General features: G+C 44.4%; 1 protein-coding gene across 1 annotated transcript in view; it reads right to left on the reverse strand.

Moving 5' to 3' along the window:
* Positions 1 to 19,387, reverse strand: part of HNF4A (hepatocyte nuclear factor 4 alpha) — a 60,930-nt gene extending 41,543 nt beyond the window's left edge. Inside the window, exon 1 of the mRNA XM_033153454.1 lies at positions 19,282 to 19,387. Within this exon, the coding sequence (XP_033009345.1) occupies positions 19,282 to 19,330 (49 nt within the window). The 5' untranslated portion in view covers positions 19,331 to 19,387. The remainder of the gene's footprint in view (positions 1 to 19,281) is intronic.
* Positions 19,388 to 20,189: the final 802 nt, after the last annotated feature.

Consider the following 20,189-nt stretch of genomic DNA (forward strand, 5'->3'; position numbering starts at 1 on the left):
GTGTGGACAGATAAGTGTAGGTTAGGCCGCAGAAAAGCAGAGGATCAAGTACAGGCACCCAAAAAACACACAATACACCCCACAAAAAAAGGCAGCTCCACAGACTGATAACAATTCCCAACGCATTTCAACAGAACTCTTTGTCAACAGAAAATTTCTGTATAAACAAGAACAAAATGATGCTTCCCAGTTTTGGGGGAAATAGCCGTGGCTTATTTCCAATCCAAATCTGACAGGAGCCAAGTTGTGTGCCGTGGGCAAGAGTCAACCCCCCCCCCCCCACTAACTGCAATGCATCTGTAAAAGGGCACCAGTGTGAATACAAATCATTTTGGAACTCTATGAAATTGTTAGCCCTGGGCCGAAGTAAGGCTGCAGGACTTCAACCATCATTGACCACCAATGAGGAAGAATAGGAAATAATTATATGTTTATTTCGCTGAAGACGGCCCCTTCCCCTGAAGCACTGGCATATGCTGTGAAGTTGTTTAATCTCCTTATTTTTCCAATTTTCTTTCCAGGGTTGCATGGAGGCCGGGATGGTAGATTAAAATCTTCTAACTCTTCTGTTTAATCATGCAGGTGTGAATGAGCTACCCAAACAACTTGCAAAAAAAAAAAAAAAAGCCCATGTAACCGAAAGCTGCCCAGCCATCTTGAATGAAAGAGCATGTTAGTAGCATATTATTTTGATCATTCGCCACTTGATTCTCCCAGAAACCATCCTTAGCTAATGCCCCGTTCTGCCATAAAATAATTAAATTATATTACAACCATAAAGTGCATAATTTAAGTCAACCAAGCATTTCAACAAATTGGAATATGGTGGCAAGCTGAAGCCATGAACCTTTATAAATCAATCATCAACTGATAAACACAGCAATGATTAACTCCCAGAACTGGTGTCCCCAAAGTTGGTTTATTGAAAACATGCTGAGGGCGGATGATATTGGGTAAGTTAATTGAGGGAGGAGGAACGTTGGCGGGGCATAAACCTAGCATGCGTTTAACGTGATCTGGCGGGGGAGGGGGAGGAAGGCTAGTGTGAAACGTCCAGAGATCTCCAGTGTTTTTCCTTCTTCTTGCATGAGAATAGTGGCTATTACTGGCGTCTCTTACACAACCTTCCCTGACATTACTCAGCAGTGTGGAAGCTACAACATCAGCACAGTTCCTTCCTGTACAACTAAGTTGCCATCAAAACCTCTAGACCACGTGGGAAGCGCAACTCCCCAAAATTGGGGCACCATTCCCATAGGAAACCGACTCCCTCATGGTGGCCCGGGGCTTCTAAACAGTGTGGGAAGCAGTCATGCCATCGTAGTGGCTCCCTCTACCCTCAGGGAATTGCTGTTACTCAGTAATAGAGCATCTCAAATTCAATTAGAGCATGGTGCTGATAATGCCAAGGTTGTAGGTTCAGTCCCCGTATAGGACAGCTGCATATTCCTGCATTGCAGGGGGTTGGACTAAATGAGCCTCAGGGTCCCTACCAACTCTGCAATTCTATTATTGTACTTGGAACCAGGATCGGTGCTAGGGCTTCTTGCGCCCTAGGCGAACCACCTTCTGGTGCCCCTCGCCCCCCCCCCACCAAAGCATGCTTTAGCGGGAGGTGGGGGGTGGTGGAGAGGCAAGCAACAGTTTCTCTGCTGTAGCAGAGAAGCTGCTGCTCACCCGTCCCGCCCCCCCACCAAAGCCTGCTTTAGCGGGAGCCGGGGGGTGGTGTAGGGGGCAAGCAGCACCTCTCCGCTACAGCGGAGAAGCTGCTGCTAGCCATAGCTGTCAAGTTCTCCCTTATTTTAAGGGGAATTCCATTATGCCGAATAGGCTTCCTCATGAGAAAAGGTAAAACTTGACAGCTATGCTGCTAGCTCGTCTCGCCCAAGCCTGGCCAGCGCCCCCTCAATTTTCGCGCCCTAGGCAATTGCCTAGTTCGCCTAAATGGACGTGCCGGCCCTGCTTGGAACAGTAGCACAACAGGCAGAGGTTTAGGTTCAGCTAGACTTATTTCCCCTGGGGTCTCTGTTTTCAAACTGCAGGAATGAAACATAAGAGATTATTTAAATATGTAGGCTGAAGCGACTATACCATACGAATATTCTAAAAGTGTTTGTCTTCCCTTATGGCATGCTAGCACATGATTCATTCTGAGGATGATGTGCTAGAATGAAATCCTCACACTCTGTAGGTACAAAAGGTAATTATTACCGGATCGGTATGGGATGCGCAGCTGATGTAGGCCACAGAATTTGGATCCTGAGTCTTAAGAGCAAAGGATTACCTGAATTTCTAGGGGTGTGCCCTGCATTTTGGATTGGATGCTATACCAAAAGCACTAAAGAGCAGGAAGGCATCAGCAAGAGATACAGTATGTCATGGAATCAGGCCATGGAAAACACAGCGTTTTGCATTATTTAAATGATGTCTCTGGTTCAAAATTTGCAAAATTTGGAGTGCATGGGTGGATAACACGTTTGCCCTGAGGACTCACTCATGAAGCCTCTCGGCAGCCTTGCACAAACGCTGCTGCTATGGGAATATGCCCAAACAGAAGAGGTAAGTTTAGATCTACTCCCATGTGGTTTGGGTTCTCCTCCCCGTCAACTGAAACTTTCTAAAAGCTGAGAATTCAGTCACATCCATTATACAAGCACTGGTAGCTTAATAACTTTAGGGCAAAGAGAGGATGCTTGTTTCAGTGAGCAGTTCCAAGGGGGTTCTGGGAGATTGAGACAAAATGGGTGAGACAGTTCCAGGAACCTCAAACATCTGGAAGAATCTGAAGGCCAAACGGGTTATTGTGATATGTTGGCTTCAGAGAATGTTTGCCCAGAAATTACCGGACAATAAAGGAGCAAAGAAAACTTCCTGCTAATCAGGTTTGAAAACTCAAGAGTGCTAATCCTCACAAAAAAAGCACCAGGCTTGACTCTTCTTTGATTAAGTTTAAAGCTGTTAACATGTTTTCAAAGACAATGAATCTGGGTGCTGTTTTCTCCTATGGGGAGGGGGCTTTGAGAGGGAACCCCTCCGGGTGTTTCCACATGTAGCATTAAAATGCAATGCATTCCCATACACTAAATATTTGGGTGCATGTGTGAATGTTGCTGATGTGGGTGGAGAATGAATTTTAAAACTGAAGGCACATTCTAACCAATCAAGATTTTACTTTCACATTTCAGATTCTGGGAGCTTTTCAGTGATACGCACGGAAGTTAGATGTAACTTAAAGCAACCATTTGCGCAATTTGCTTGGTTAAACTCTGGCAACACTTGAAGGAGGGGAAAAACACCCAGTAATACTTTTTCCTCCCCAAACAGGCTGATGGTCAAAATTAAAGTCCTAGTAGGACCCAGTACCTGGTGTTTCCTGAAGGAAATCATAGCCATTCATGTTCCAGATGGACCTGGTGGTTCTCCAAAAAAAAAAAAAAAAAAAAAGAGCTAGAGGAGCCTCATACCCAGAGAGGGACTTCTGCCCAGCAAGCAGCATAGGGGCTGTGAGCAGGGAGCCATGTTCTGTCTGACTAAGCAAAAGAAGCCAGCTGGAGTGTGGGCTGCAGGGCTAAGATAATCCCCTTAATGCCAGTCACAATGAGATTTGATTGGAGGCAGGAGTTCATGCTGTGGAGTTTAAGGAGTTCTGCTGAGTGCTGGAACAGGTTTCGTAAGGTAGCCCCAAGAGCTGTGCTACTGTGGCCATGTCCCATGACCATCCTGTGCTGAACAGACCACTTTTCCAAAGTGGCTGCTGAATATGCACTCGCGTCTGCATGTGATTCGTCTGGAGTCAAAGAGTTTAAATGTAATCAATAAGTAGCATGTCTGCAGCACTTTATCTCAGAGAACATCCACACCAAACGTTTAAAGCCTAGGGCTTCTCCCAAAGAATCTTGGGAAATGTAGTCTGTTAAGGGTGCTGGAAAGGTTAGCTCTGTGAGAGGTAAACTTCAGTTCCCGGGGTTCTTGTGGGGGCGGGGGGGGAGGCATGTGATTTAAATGTCTGGAGTGGATGTGACCAGTTATATTTACATACCCTCCAACATTTCTCTGATGAAAATAGGGATGTCCTATTCAACAAAAACAAGAGGTTTATTATTTATACCCCACCCATCTGACTGGGTTGCCCCAGCCACTCTGGGCAGTTTCACACACACACGCTAAAACATTAAACTTTTTTTTATTTTATTTTAGAAACTTCCCTATACAGGGCTGCCTTCAGATGTCTTCTAAAGGTTGTATAGTTACTTATCTCCTTGGCTCGGGGGTTGCATAACTCCATACCCTCCAACCTTTCTCCATTGACAACAGGGACATCCTAAGGAAAAGTGGGATATTCTGGGATCAAATCAGAAACCAGGATGGCTTCTGTAAATCTGGGACTGTCCCTGGAAAACAGGGACACTTGGAGGGTCTGGCACTGCTGTTTGCATGTTCAGTAGGTGTGCAAAGCCACTCTGTTGTTCTCATATAAAGGCTTCTCACATGCTGGCAGAATGAGCTGCAGGTGGGGGGGCTAGACTGTGCAACTGAATTGCACTGATGCAAAAGGATGCTCTGTTGTGAAAATGGCTTAACTGGTGTGTCTTTTAAGGCTTGGGCTGATTTCAAACCAGCCCTTTATTCACATCCCTAGGGTTTCCCAGGGTGCACTGCAACCACACTGTATATTATTGTTCCTAGTTTCCCATCCCAAAAGCTTTTTGACACAGGGAAGAATTTGATTTGTGTCTCTCGGGCATCAGCACTTCCAGTTTTTGATGATATACAGCAATACCGAGAGCAGATAAGGCAGTTCCTTTCTCGCTTACTGGAAAGCTTTCTGCTGGCATGGAGATGAAGATATGCCACCCAAACCAAACACTTCTTTGCAGGTGTACATGCAGGTGGGGTGTCATGGAGGTTCTTAAGCAAAGGCTGGATGGCCATCAGTCATAGATGTTTTAGTTGCTATTCCTGCATTGCAGGGGGTTGGACTAGATGATCTATGGGGTCCCTTCCAACTCTACAATTTGATGATTCTATGAAGACAAAAAGAACCCTCTTTTTGCACAAGCAAGATGCAGTCTACAGAAAGGGGAAGTGAACCCTGCTGGAGTATAATGATTTGGAAATGAATAAAATGTGGCTTCTGTGGGATGAATCGATGAATTGATAGTCCAGAAGGTGTGAAAAAGGAATTATTCGACTGAAGACAGCAACAGTGCAAACTTATGCACACCTAGTCAAAAGTCAATCCAGTTTGAGTTCAGTGGGGCATGCTCCCAACAGGTATATGGGTCAATGAGAGCAGCCCAATACCACAATTCTTTAAATCTCTATTCAACAGTAAGTCTCACTGAATTCAGTGGGGCTGCTCCCAGGTAGATATATGCACATTCCATAAAGCCACATTGAAGACAGAAAACTCTTCTGATTCCAGTATGAGCTATGTAACTATGCAAATACAATTACATGATTAATATTAGAGTTACTATTTTGCAGTTACAAATGTGTGTGCTTTATTGTACTGTATTGTGATTTTTTGTTTTACTGTTGCAGAAAGATGGGAAAGGCATTTTAACAAATAAGGAGTGCAGAAATCCATGGATATCAGCAGGCATGGTCCTTGCCAAATGTACACAAATATTCATTTAACGTGCCTATTGCCAGGAATGTGTTTTAAGTTAAATGTTAAAAAGCAGCAGCTAGGCTTTCTTTCTCGGCTTCCTTTTGTTGACTTCTCATCGCCCCCTAGTGACAAGTCATTGAATCCATGTAATTTTCTCTTTTCCATGAAAGCTGACTTCAAACTGCAGGTATAAAGCTGTCCCACAGTTGCCTCTTATGATGCCGTTTATACTCAGGGATGTACAAAATATGCACAAAGCATGTCAGATGTGAAGATGGTCTGCAAGCATGGGAGACTCAGTATAGCCCTGAGTCGTTCCTGCTTGTTGCTCACATTTTTATGGAGAACATAGCAGGTTTTTAAAAAAGCAAATCCTTAATAGCATGCGTGTTATAAGTGTGTGGTTTTTTTTCCACCAGATGCCCAAGTACAAAAAGCATAAACAAGCTGCCCTCAAGTCCTACTTATTAGCGTTATAAAGCAGTCATGAATCTCTGTTGTATCACATTTGCAATCGTACTCGTTGTCTTGAGCTGCTGTGATGTCATGGAATGTTCACAAGTATTTAAAGTGCTCAGGAAACAATCTATTGGAATATTCATAGTCCATTTTGAGGAAGGAAAGGGAATGCCTGTGTTGTCTGGAAAGATTATTTGTGGGCCATGGGGAGGATAGCAAAGAGCACCCAGACAGTAAGGAATCTAAAAAGTCATTGAGTGGTGCTGAATTTTACATATAATTTTTAACTGGCCAGCCCATTCTTTGGATACAGACTGGTGCAACATATTCAGTACTGCTGATAATTATGTTCAGGTTTTTTTTCCCTGTGAACGTAGGAAGCTGCCAGCGCCCCTTTTCACACGTAACACTAAGCCAAAGCATGGCCCAGCGAATGTTTAGGCTCCCACAGAGGAGATTGCAACTGCTTTACTCCTCCTCTGGTCATTCTGCTTCCACACTGAACTCAGCTATGCTTTGGCTTAGCATGTTGTCTGAACTTGGCTCTCTCAGACAAACCACAAACTATAAGCGATAGGACGCACCTTGCTTATGGCTTGTGGTTTGTCTGGCGAGAGTTAAACCACAAACCCGGGTTCAGATGCCAAACCATGGCTTCACTCAGGGCAGCATAGCAGCAGAGGCACCAGAGAGGAGCAAAACAACCATCATTTCCTCTCTGGGAACCCACATGTTTGCTCATTCACATTAAGCTATGGTTTGGATTCACGTTACACCTAAACCGGGCCAAATACTGCCAACTCTGCTTGATAGTGACACATGGATTTTGAAATAGGTTAGAGCAGATCTGCTTGCTTTAATCTAAATGATCACCAGTATTGAAAATGTGAGCAGATACAAACTGCTCTCAAGACACACTGGGAATAATGTCTTTTCTTACACAGGTGACTGCTTTTTCCTGTATATTTCTTTACAGCTGTGATCTCTCTCTCTCTCTCTCGGTGTACTGTCTGCTGTTATGACTCTCAGAAATTCAAGAGAATCAATGCCGTCACCAGCAAGGCCAGCCCCACCTATGAGGCAGGGTGAGGTAGCTGCCTCATGAGGTGGAAGCTTAAAGGGGAGTGCTCCTGAGGGGGCCCCACCTGCACTGCCAACTTTGCTGCCAGCAAAGAAGTGGAAGATAGCGCTGGAATGCTCCATCACTGGTGCTGCTCTGCGGGTACCATGGCACAACCCAGGCAAGAATTGGCTGCGGAAGCGCTGCAAGTTCCCATGTTGGCAGAATGGGATACACTGCCCCCTGTTCACCAAGAAAGGAGAAGTACAGGTTTGACCTGAACTTAACCTGGTGAAACTTCCATCATCATCATCATCATCATCATCACCATCATCATCATCATTCTGCCCTTTATCTAAAGATCTCAGGGCAGTGTTCAACACATTACAAAACATCAGTGATACAACCCGTCCATTAGTCTGGAGCCCCAATGAGTATTGGAGGTTTACTGCTCTGCATAGATTTCTTCCTCCAGCAAGCAGAAGTATAATAAATTATGCAAACACACACCAAAACAACAACAACAACAACAACCCGCAAATAAGCTGAACACCTCATTTAGATCACAGAGATGGGCTTTTCTTGGTAAAGAATTTTGTTTTTCACTCTTCACACATCACCGAATAGGTCCGAACTGCCATTTTCTCTTACATCCTCTGCATCCCAATTCAGGAAAGCAGTTTTGAAAATGAACCAAGGAAGAAAGGGGATTTACGGGCCATGAGACTATTCACCTCAGGGTCATAGGTTCAAGCTCCATGTTGGGCAAAAGATTCCTGCATTGCAGGGGGCTGGACTAGATGACCCCCGTGCTCCCTTCCAACTCTATAATTCTACGATTCTATGTGACATCATTCCTCCTCTTTAACTGGCCATGCATTTTCAAAGTCTACTCCAAATGACAGCCAATGCCATGGGGTATATTTGCTGCGGGGAAGAGATTGTAGCGACACCCAACGAGACATGCAAGGCACTCAGACATGACACGTGCTTACAAATCTCTTGTTGTGAAGGTATAATTTTCCAAAGACTGTAAGTAGAAGTTAGTGACTGATTAGCAAATGCACGTGGAGTCAGTCTTGGGACGAAGGAGGCTGGTAGGCCCCAGCCGACTGTCTCCATTAGGAGCTTGGGGCTTTGAGCCATAAACCCGGTGAACCAATCTGTGGCGGGTGTCATTTATGTGTCGGCAAACACTCTTAGCGAGGTCTAGTTATTGATTTGGACAGTATAAAAAGGCTGTTGTGCCACTTGTTCAGGTTTGCGCAGGTTTTATGACTCTTGTTCTGAGGAGTGTCAATCTGTTTGGTTTTGCCTTATTCCCTCAGGTCTCTTGTTGACATTGGCTGAGCTAAGTGGTGTGTATCCACGCCACTCCAGGAAGCCAAATGTTTGGCTGCCTTGTGCTCTGCCTCTGCCTCTCCATCCTCCCAATTCCTAGGAGGTTACCTACTGTGTGACACACCCAATCCCCAACCTCAGGTTTTCCAGGCGGAAGGTGGGTGAAAGGTATGTTTTTCTTCACAGTATGAAATGGTTACTCATTCTAGGCATTCAGTCAATGATGACTGATCAATGGGAGAAACAGAGGCTTCATTGGACCGGGGTCATGGAACATCAGAATGGCAAAATCCAAGGAGAGAAGCAAGGTCAGCAGCAGCAGTGAGCCAAAAGAGGGAAGGAGAGAAGCAAGGCAAGGCTTCTCTCGCTTGGACTACTGCAATGCGGTCTACCTTTGAAGGTGACCCGGAAACTACAACTAATCCAGAATGTGGCAGCTAGACTGGTGACTGGGAGCGGCCGCCGAGACCACATAACACCGGTCTTGAAAGACCTACATTGGCTCCTATTACGTTTCCGAGCACAATTCAAAGTGTTGGTGCTGACCTTTAAAGCCCTAAACGGCCTCGGTCCAGTATACCTGAAGGAGCATCTCCACCCCCATAATTCTGCCTGGACACTGAGGTCCAGTGCCGAGGGCCTTCTGGTGGTTCCCTCGCTGTGAGAAGCCAAGTTACAGGGAACCAGGCAGAGGGCCTTCTCAGTAGTGGCACCCGCCCTGTGGAACACCCTCCCACCAGATGTCAAAGAGAAAAACAACTACCAGACTTTAAGAAGACATCTAAAAGCAGCCCTGTTTAGGGAAGCTTTTAATGTTTAATAGACTATTGCATTTTAATATTCTGTTGGAAGCTGGAAGATGGGCGGGGTATAAATTATTATTATTATTATTATTATTATTAGGCAGAGACTAGAGAGGGGAGCATTTTCTCACAGATTTTTGCAACCTGTGAATAGCATGACTACTTTTTAGTAGTTTCTCAGGATTTGAACGTCTGTGAGCAGGGTAAAATATTTGCCCATTTGGAGAGATGGCAGGGGGCATTGCCCTCACTCTGAACTGGGTTCATGGTGTCATAAAGTCAAATCTGTTTGATTCAAGTAGATAGCTGTGTTGGTCTGCTGCAGTCGAAATAAATTAAAAGGATTCTTTTAGATGGTAGTTAAAAAGACTCTTCTTAAAAACTCCCTTAAAAGAATCAAGTCTTCAAAAGAGTTATATGATCTAAGGAAGTCTTTAAAAGATTCCTTCCAAAAGAGTTTAAAAATTATAATGTAGCACCTTAGAGACCAAGTGAGTAGTTTTAGGTATGAGCTTTTGTGTGTATGCTGAAAAGTCTTTTTAACTATCTTCTCAAAGAATTGTTTTAATCAAATCTGTTTGGTTATGTGATGTCGCTACAGCAAAAGAACTGCACTGATTGGTAAACAAAGAGAAAAAGAGTGAAGAGAGGCGAAAAATGAAAAAGGGGGGAGATGAGAAGGTGCCGTCAAGGCATATTTTGGAACCCCTGAGAACCCACATTTTCACATGTGAACATACAGTAGAGTCCTAGCAGAGACTGAGTAAAGAGAAAACAGGTGCTGAACAGGACCAGGGTCAGCAAAAGCAGCTCCTCATTACTCAGAGACAAGACAACAACCCTGATGTGAACACTTTTTGTTGATGCTAGACCTTACAAGATGACCTGCTATGGTCTGCTGATACTGCACAAGAGGCTTCTTTTACTGGTCTGACTAGCTACCCTGCAGAACTTGGCAGAGGGGCACCGCACAGAGTGACTTCTTCCCTAGCCTTCCTCCAGTTTCACAATAAACTGATTCAAGTCCTAACAGAATGGCTGTTTTGCTGGGAATCTTAGGTGAGATACCCATATAGTGGAAGTTGCCCCCAGTTCCAGTCACCACACAGAGACAGCTTAAGTTCCCAAATAGTTTAGTGCTGCAGAAGAACGGGCTTCAGTATTCCAGTTCTGGATGTTGATATATGCAAACAGCTTGTAGGCTTTGTAGATACAGATATAGGTATATACAAGTACAAAACATTTCATAGAATCTTAGAGTTGGAAGGGACACCAAGGGTCATCTAGTCCAGGGGTCAGCAACCTAAGGCCCATGGGCCGGAAGCAGCCCACAGAGGTCATTTGACTGACCCACAAGCCTCCCCCAAATCGAACTGCCTGCTCTCGTGCTGCGCTAAAGCAGCGCAGCGCGGCGTGGGGACTTGCTTCCACAGCACCGAAAATCACATCTATTGCATCTGCACACGCACAGGTGCCAAAAATCGCAGGCAGGCGCGCAACCCGGCCCTCAGAGGGATCTCCGTGGGACCAATCCGACCCAGGCAAGATAAACCTTGCTGACCCCTGATCTAGTCCAACCTCCTGCAATGCAGGAATCTCAGCTAAAGCACCCACGACAGATGGCCATCCAACCTCTGTTTAAAAACCTCCAAGGAAGGAGAGTCCACCATCTCTCGTGGGAGTCTGTTCCACTGCTGAACAGCTCTTACTGTCAGAAAGTTTTTTCGAATGCTTAGTTGCAGTCTCCTTTCTTGCAACTTGAAGCCATTGGTTTGAGTTCTACCCTCCAGAGCAGGAGAAAACAAGCTTGTTCCCTCTTCCATGTGACAGCCCTTAAGATATTTGAAGATGGCTATCATATCTTCTCTCAGTTTCCTCTTTTCCAGGCTAAACATACCCAGCTCCTTCAAGCGTACCTCATAAGGCTTAGTTTCCAGACGCTTGTTCATCTTGGTTGCCCTCCTCTGCGCACGTTCCAGCTTGTCAACATCCATCTTAAATTGTGGTCCCAGAATTGGACACAGTATTCCAAGTGTGGTCTGACCAAGGCAGAATAGAGCAGTACTATTACTTCCCTTGATCTGGACACTATACTTCTGTTGATGCAGCCTAGAACAGCATTAGCTTTTTTTGCTGCTGCATCACACTGTTGACTCATGTTAAGCTTGTGGTCCACCAAGACCCCTAGATACTTTTCACATATACTGCTAGTAAGTCAGTTGGAAGGGACCCTGTTGCTCCAGCAATTCAAGCTGCAACACACACTCCGACTCATGGATTGACCCTGACACATAGACAAAGAACCCGGCACACTAATGAACTGGCGTGCCTTCATCACTTATATAAAAGGCACTGGCTGTTGCCCCATAGCAACTGGCTTGGCTCACATGCACCTGTTGGCTCCTCTCATACATGGGACCATTTGTGCTCATGAAGGAAATTGACCCTTTCCTCCATGTGCAGTTCCTCCAGCCTATTTGACAGCCCTTAGTGTTTTTTGCAATTATACAGATGAGCTCTTTCAACTGTTGATAAAGGGGACCTTTGTATGCCAGGTTCATCACCGTGCATCCAATTAGTTGCTCAAAAGTATTGGTATCTTGGATTAGGCTGGAGGTACATGAAAACAAGCACTCAGTGCCAAACAAGCTCACAAGCAGGACAGGGCGGATATAGCCATCTCCCATTATTGTCGCCAGCATCTCACACTCTGAGAAACAAGTTGGACCTGCGACAGTTTGTTGTGGTGTTCAATTCTTTGTTCATGGTGCCAACCCACCAGCCATGCCATCTTCAGGATACTCCGTTCTTTCCACCCTCCCTTCTAGTTTTTCAACACTACTCAGTAAGCATTTGTTGGCCACTGAGCATGCTTAGTCCTCATTGACCTTTTGGGGGCTAGCCCATCCTTTAAGTTTTCCCTGAAACCTGTTGATACTTCTCTCTTGTGCTTGGATGGTGCTATTTGGGCTACCTAAGGATCCGCATATGGAGATGAGTTTGCTATTAGCATAAACCATGATACTATTTCTGAAGATGAGAGGCTCAGTTGTAGTGGTCAAGACTTCAATAGGCATATCCTCTTTGAATTTGTCTCATCCGAGAGAATGACATCCACGGCAATGGCCACAACATCATCCTATGTCCCACCAAAACTGCATCAAATGGAGATTTTGAAATGAGGGAAGTATTTTGAAACAAACCACATCCCATGTGGATTCTGATGTGATACAGTCCTGTGAGAGGATTGTACCATGTGCACCACAACATATTTGAGCAGAAATAGAAGTGAAATAATAAATTGGGGGGGGGGGCTGCAAAGAGAATTAACTACACAGTAAATACAAGTTCTTTGATATATGCCTTTTTCACTAAACTTAGTACCTTAAAACTGCTGTAGCTCTTATAATTTCTTCAAGATACTGATCTTGCACACTTTATCGCTGCACCAAGCACTCTGTGCTTGGCAGATGCATTGTTGTTGCGCTGATAAACATCTGCAATTAAGGATCAATTGTATCATTGGTTTTCAAAAGGACCCTTCCCAACAGGGTCACCATTTGTTTTGAAGTCCCCCAAATTACTGAGTGCTATAAAGGAGCTATCCTTCCTGTGCCATTTGTGTATGTACCTGTGGATTAACCTGCAGCAGGCGCTGTATAAGGACTTTATTGACAATTGCTGCGGGATTAACAACGTTTACCCAGTGCTTGGGTTGTGGCAAGTGGGAAGGACATGTCTAATCCCCATCTCCTTGTGTTGCTTGCTCTTTCCCTGAAGCATGCAGATTACTGCTGAAAACCACACTGTGTGAGAGACGCTGAGCACAACATGGTGGGATTTGTCCTCACTGTTTATGTTCCCCTCCACCCAAAGCATTTGAATAGCTTGCAAATCCTGTGATAGCCCTGCAAAATCCACAATGCCATCCATCGCCAAGCAGCAACACACTGGTTACTAGGCCAAGAACATTTTACTTTAGGATTTGCTCTTGGCAAACAAGCCAAGCAACTCTTTTGCCGCAAACAAACCAGCATCTCTCTTGGGTAGGGCAGTCATTGGATTACACGATTGCTTCACCACACATCTATTTGAAAGTCAACTCACACTTGTTACTCTGCAGCAAAGCGTGTCGTGCAAGAAATGTGGTTTGAGTTGTGAGCTAGATAGATACATGGCAAAGGAATCCTTTGACCCCTTTGATCATGGATCCAGTCAGTCCATGGTCCCAGAATACCAATGTAGTTGTGTGAATTAGCTGGGGATGGGGAAAGAGAGTGAGAAAGGCAACAGTGATGAACATATGATTCTGCCTTCAGAATATGAGAAGAGCTGAATCAGACCAAAGATGTATCTAGACCAACATCTGTTTTCTCATAGTGGCCAATTACCGGTAGGTGCCTGTGAGAAGCCCACTTGCCCTCTTCCACTGTTTCTCCCCAGCAACAGGCAGTCTAAATCATACCCTCCTTGTCCCTCAAGCTTGGTATTGCCATCTCCTCTGACTTGCAGTGACTCTTTGGGTTCATCTGAGATTCTTTTAGCTGGAGTTGCTGAGGACTGAACTTGGGACCTTCTCGGTGAAAAGCATGTGCTCTGCCACTGAGTTATTGCTCTTCTTCATATGGGTTTTTGGTGTTAACATGGGTTTTATGGTCTGTTGCTGCTGCTGCTTTACATCCTGGGGCAATGAACAATGTCTGTCTTCCAGCTGGTTCCTAAATAGCATTCTGAAGAGTTCAGCCTGACATTAGCTCATGCAGAACAGAGAGGTTCCTTAATCCTTTTCCAAATTCCGCTTGGCTTTAGGACTTATGGAGTCCCTGAATCCATCCTCTGTTTTCTTTCTCCTTATGTTTGGATAACTTTGTAACCTAGCTATTTAGAAGGACTGCCCTTCCCTCTGCCAACAGTCGGTTGCTCTTCTGCATTTGCTCCCATTTCCTCTTTGTTGTTTCCTCCCTCTGAATCTTTAGACTCTGCTAGACTTGGCAGGCTTTTTCTTGTGGCCAACATTTAAACAAGAAAAGTCTGAGGAGGAGAGTGCACCCTATGTTTAATCACTTAAAACAGATGGGGAAGACATGGCTGGCTGGTGGCATGCAAAGCAGTCATTCTTCCCCAAACCAGCAGCTAGAAATGACAGCTGCCTCCTGAAAACAGCATGTTTCCATCTGGGGTGGTAGCTACCTAGAGATTCAGAAGATGCACCTTAAACATACCCTCCAAGTGTCCTGATTTTCCAGGGACAGCCCCGGAATTACGAAAGCCATCCTGGCTTCTGATTTTATCCTGGAATGTCCCTATTTCCCCTTCCAGTGCTGCCACTGCCGAACTCCTGGAGGAAGATGTGCTTGTTCTGAATGGCAGCGGCAGTGAGGGAGCATCCCGTTGCCTCTCCATGGCTGCTGCTGCCGCTTCCGGCCTCCTCCCTTGGGCAGCTTGTAGCAGCTGCTGGAGTGCAGGTGAGGAGGAGGAGAGGCTGCCACAGCCATGGCCCAGTCCTGTGTGCCGTGCCAGCTCTGAGGGGCAGACAGAGGTCAAGGCCGCCCTGGGCAGGAAGAAAGAGGGAGCAGAGTGGAGCACAAGGAGTCTTTTTTAATGTTTTGTGCATCTAGATCTATCCTTGTCCCTTTCTAAAATTTATTTTTGGTGTGTGTTTTTCTTTTCGTAAACCTCCCGAAGAGTAAAATTAAATAAAATTCGGATTGAGGGATTTTCTCAGGATGGTGGAGGGCATATGTGGTGTGTCCCATTGGTGAAGTGGTGGTGGAAATGCTCAGGGGATGGGGACAAAAAATGGGGGTGGGGTCAAGGAGCATCAGTTGGGGGGCAGTTACAGGTGGGTAGCCGTGTTGGTCTGCCATAGTCGAAACAAAATAGAAAATTCTTTCCAGTAGCACCTTAGAGACCAACTGAGTTTGTTCTTGGTATGAGCTTTCGTGTGCATGCACACTTCTTCAGATACAGAATGAGAAATGTTCCTATTTTCATCTGAAGAATTTTGGAGGGTATGGCTTAAAGAGATGTGCAGAATACAAGACTACAGCAGGTGCAATTTCCTCCCCAATGCAGTGCACTGAGTGGAAAATCCGCATGGAAGGGAAAACCTTTCCCTTCCACGCACCCACACTAAAGCTACAGTAACTCAGCCCGACATTGAGCCAGCTCTTTGCTCCATGGGCCACCCCTTTCCTCTCCTGCAATCCAGGTTTAGAGCCAGTTTGGAAACAGGTGATGATACCACTTAATTAAAGGTGCTTCAGCCCCAGCAAATCATCTTTATGTTGGAAGCTGGTGGACAGCTGCTTCCTTTAATTCAAACAGAAGTGGACATGGTGACCTGGCCATAAATTATTTCACAGATCATTCAGGTGTTTGCAGCAGCCACTGCGAAATGGACTTAAAAACAAGGCTGATGCTCAATGTCAGAATGTGTCTATAACTGAGGATCCATTCCACTCATATAAAATGCATGCAAAATAGAAAATTCTTTCCAGTAGCACCTTATAGACCAACTGAGTTTGTTCTTGGTATGAGCTTTCGTGTGCATGCACACAAAAGCTCATACCAAGAACAAACTCAGTTGGTCTATAAGGTGCTACTGGAAAGAATTTTCTATTTTGTTTTGACTATGGCAGACCAACACGGCTACCCACCTGTAAATAAAATGCATGCAACGTTGAAGTCCACAGGCCCTGACATGTTCACTTGACAGAGACTTCCTGTAAAATTTCTCTGCCTGGTCACCTAGATGCAATTAACCGCTCCTGTATTGGAGTCTGGTCTGTTAACCCCTTTATGTCTTAACATCCTAATTTGAGGGAATCAACAGTAGCATATAGCTGACATTCAGTTGCTGGCTGCCGCTTTGTTTTATTGGTAGCGTCTCGGACATTTATTGGTTTTGCTAATTTAGTGAATGTTGCTCTAGCTTAACTTAAGCCTATTAATTCTGATGGGTCAACTGTGAGTAGAAGTTAGATGGAGATTTGGTTCCTGAGCAGGGTGGGGAAGAAGAGGTTTCCTCTTTCCCTCACTAGGGATGGATAAATCTGTCAATTTTGGTTTTCTCAATTTTTCATTTTCCCAGTATTCAGTTCTTCACATTCCCTCGGTTCTTCACATTTCCATATCATGATGCAATTTTTAAACAGTCATCCTGAAAATTAATCAGCTTTTTAGTGCACGCTTCTTTCAATATACACATTTTTTTAATGAAATGGTGCCTAATGCACATATTTTTGCCAGCACTTCCCCCTAATTTAGTACATTTTTAATGTTATTTTTCACTTTTGTTATATGTGCTTTCATGCACAGTTTCCTTTAATGCGTGCATTTTTGTAAACATACGGTTAGAGAACTGCATTGAAAAATTCAGAAAGCTGTGAATTTTGAAGGAAAGATGCATTCCTGTTCACATATTGTTTGGGGATGTGCGAATTAGGTAGATTTCCACACAAATGTGAACCAAACCTAATTTCTCTCCCAACCAGCATAAAAGAGCAGTGGAGTAGCAGAGGATGGACAGAATGTCCCATCCCTCTTCCAAACAAACAACCACCACTCAGCTCACCTAAATGAAATTCATCTGGTGATCAGCCGAGTGGTTTAAAATAGGACCTACTCCCTATAGACATGCACAACCTGTTATCTTAACAGGCTGAATAAAGCAGGATTGTGAATAAAAAAAATCATAATTCAAATTCATGCCGACTGATCAATGCAAGTTTTCGTCATAGCTAAGTAACTGCTCCCTCATATAACGGAAGATAAAATGCTTATGCATTTACAGAACAAAGGCCAGACGTAGGATTTATAACACTAAATATCAGGAAGTCTCTGATGATCCAGCGAGTGAGTCTGTATAGGATATGCATTCACAAAACGCTGGGAACAACTTTGCCTGCAGGTTTGCCAGAACCTTTAACGTCTTTGAGTCCCTACACCTCTGTAACAAGACTGTTGAGATCTACAGCAGACAATCTACGGCAGAGGTGACCTTTTGAACCCATGGGAGGTGTGGCTTTTTAATCTGCCTATGCTAACTTCCACCTGCACTGCGCCAGACTGAGTTGGTTGTGTACATGTCATTGCTGATACCACCCCCTGAATTTGGTGGAAGTCAGATTTGGATGCTGGGTTGCAGCCATAGCTTTTCCAAGTGGTTGCAATCTGGTATCAAAACTGAATCTGTGCTCTTAAGCATGCAATAAGCATGCGTATGATCACCAACTTAACCTATGGCAGCATGAGTGAAAGCGAGGGCTGGTTAACAAAAAAACAACACAGCTGCTGCAGGAAAGCACGGTCAAATTAATATGGATCAGGCAATGCCTATTGTAAAACTTGTAAGCAGCAACTATTTTGTTTTCATTGATCTTATGTTAAGGTCACTACTCTGGGTGCTCTGTGGTTGAAGCGTTTCTATACTCAGGCCTGGAAATAAAGAAAAGTGCATCTGTGGGGGAAACATACAAGAGTTGATTTTAAAATACCTAGTTTTTTTGCTGCACTTTCCCTTAAGAGATATTCTATGTTAGGGGTAACCTGGCTTAGTTTCTCAGGCCCTCAAGTTTCAGGACCCAATGAACCAACTGCTCATTTGGGTGTGTTGAATTTTTCAACTTTTAAATTCCCCAAATGAGGGGTGCTAAAAAGTTGTAGCATGACTTGGGAATTCAAAATATATTTTGGTTAAATTAATATAGTTTAGTTATATTAAAATTTGACTAAAATTGCATAGAAATCATTAAAAATGATTGTGAAGTATTTGCAGTTGTTTTAGATTTCATTTCTTTATTTCTTTAACAGTACCTGACATTTTCAGAAGGTAAAACTAAAATTCGTTGTTTTCCAAAAGTACTAGCTTATGCGCTTCTTCATCAAACCTAGACTTACCAAGCTAAATGCTGTCCAGTTACAAAAATAATATCAGATTTGAATTCCTCACACCCCAAACCGTGTTTTTAAGACCAGTTTCAATCCATCTGATAAAAGGGACCTTCACCTAGATCACGGTCTGGTATGAGCTGCAAACACAGGATGGTGTCTGCAGACATAGGAAAATATGCTGAGAGAATATTATGCATGTGTTGTATTTGAAACAAACCCATCAGCTCCCCGGTGTTGGTAGATGCCTTTCTAGCTCATCGATATATGGCTGAGGCATAGGTGGGTGTTTGTATTTTATCACCACTAAACATATTTTCCATGCATACAAATATGGGGACCACCAACTCGGTTCTGCAAAATGCAATGGGGGTGGGGGTGGGGAGTTTGGCCTGAGGCCCTGAGAACACTTCGTGTCACTCCAGAAAGAATCCCTAACTGAAGATATCTACTGAAAGGTTTCTACCTTTATACGGACAGAACTTACAAAGGAGTCTTAGAGCTATCTCACTAGATCCCTACAAAAACCCAGCTGCCTCCCATTAATGGACTAAACTTGCGTCAGCTAAAATATCTACTGTATTGGCGTTACTATGTTCAGCCACTTTGCAAAGCTTTGTGAGAGATGGATCTGGGTCAAGTCCTTCTGTTTAGTATCAATTTCAACTCTTCCCTTGCAAACCTCATTTCTCTCTCACGCATCAGACTGCACAAAGAAGGAGGGAAGAGCCTCCTTTTCCGGTTTGCACGTTAAAGGCTCTCCCAGGCCAGCCGTTTGAATCAGGACATTTCAGCCTGAAAACTTTTGCTCACACACATAATCGAAAAGAGAGAGAGAGGTTGTATTCTCCCCCCCCCCTTTTTTTAGGAAGGCTAACTTCTGACTGAGGACGACACAATAACCTGAGAGGAAGCACGTTACAATGAAACACACCGCGTGGTTAAAGCATTTAGGGCCCCGGGGGGGGGGGGATAAGACTCCCCAGATCGACAATACTAGAGTGTGGCTGGCATGCCCTCATCATACACAACGCTGCCCATAATCTCTCAGCTTCTCTTAAGGCTCTCTCTCATCAGCAACAAGAAAAGAAGATGGTAACCTGTGTACTCACCATATGGCGCCTCCATCTTAGCACTTAGCTGTGCGATTACATTGACCATTTCTCATCAGTATAATTCTGGAGAAAACGGAGAAAGTGTAAAATTACAAGAAAAGCTGGGTGAAGGAGGCGGGAGGAAGGGTGAGCAAACCTGCCTCCTCTGTTATCTTATTGATTCGCTTAATCAGGCCTAATGTGGGTGGAGATGTTAAATAGTAACCAAGCTCATATGGAAACCAACCTGCAAGGTGCTGTCTGCCACAGTAGCTATAGTAACTGCTTCCAAGCTTGAAACTCAAACATGACTTTATGGCATACTTTTGGGACTCCCATTGACACCTGGTTTCAGGCCTTGGGTGACCCCATTGCCGGGCGGGCGACTGCTTTCCTTCTTATTCCTCCAAGACAAGAGGCTAAAGGGAAGTAGCCCTGACAAGGCAAAGAACTCTCCTTTCGGAGCTGTGAACTAGGTCAGTTTCACAGCTGCAGAGACACGGGGCATTTTATTGCCCTCGCCAAGCAAACACAGAGAACAAAGGCTTTGTGTCTGTGCGTGCACACGCTTGAGGCCCTGCACGCCATCATTGTTGCTGTGCCGTGCGTACATACCCAGGTGTACATTTGATTATATGTAAAAGCATAGAGGGCTGTGAATTAATTCATGGCACCGTACATGTACAGTGTAAATAGATAGATCTGGGTGTGTAGTAAATGTGTGTAAATGACTTTTAGAAGACATCTGAAGGCAGCCCTGTTTAGAGAAGCTTTCAATGCTCAATAGACTATTGTATTTTATTAATCTGTTGGAAGCTGCCCAGAGTGGCTGGGGAAACCCAGCCAGATGGGCGGGGTATAAATAACAAATTATTATTATTATTATTATTATTATTATTATTATTATTATTATTTTCTAAGGACCG

This window comes from Lacerta agilis, chromosome 6 (assembly GCF_009819535.1).
Source record: "Lacerta agilis isolate rLacAgi1 chromosome 6, rLacAgi1.pri, whole genome shotgun sequence".
NCBI classification, from domain to species: domain Eukaryota; kingdom Metazoa; phylum Chordata; class Lepidosauria; order Squamata; family Lacertidae; genus Lacerta; species Lacerta agilis.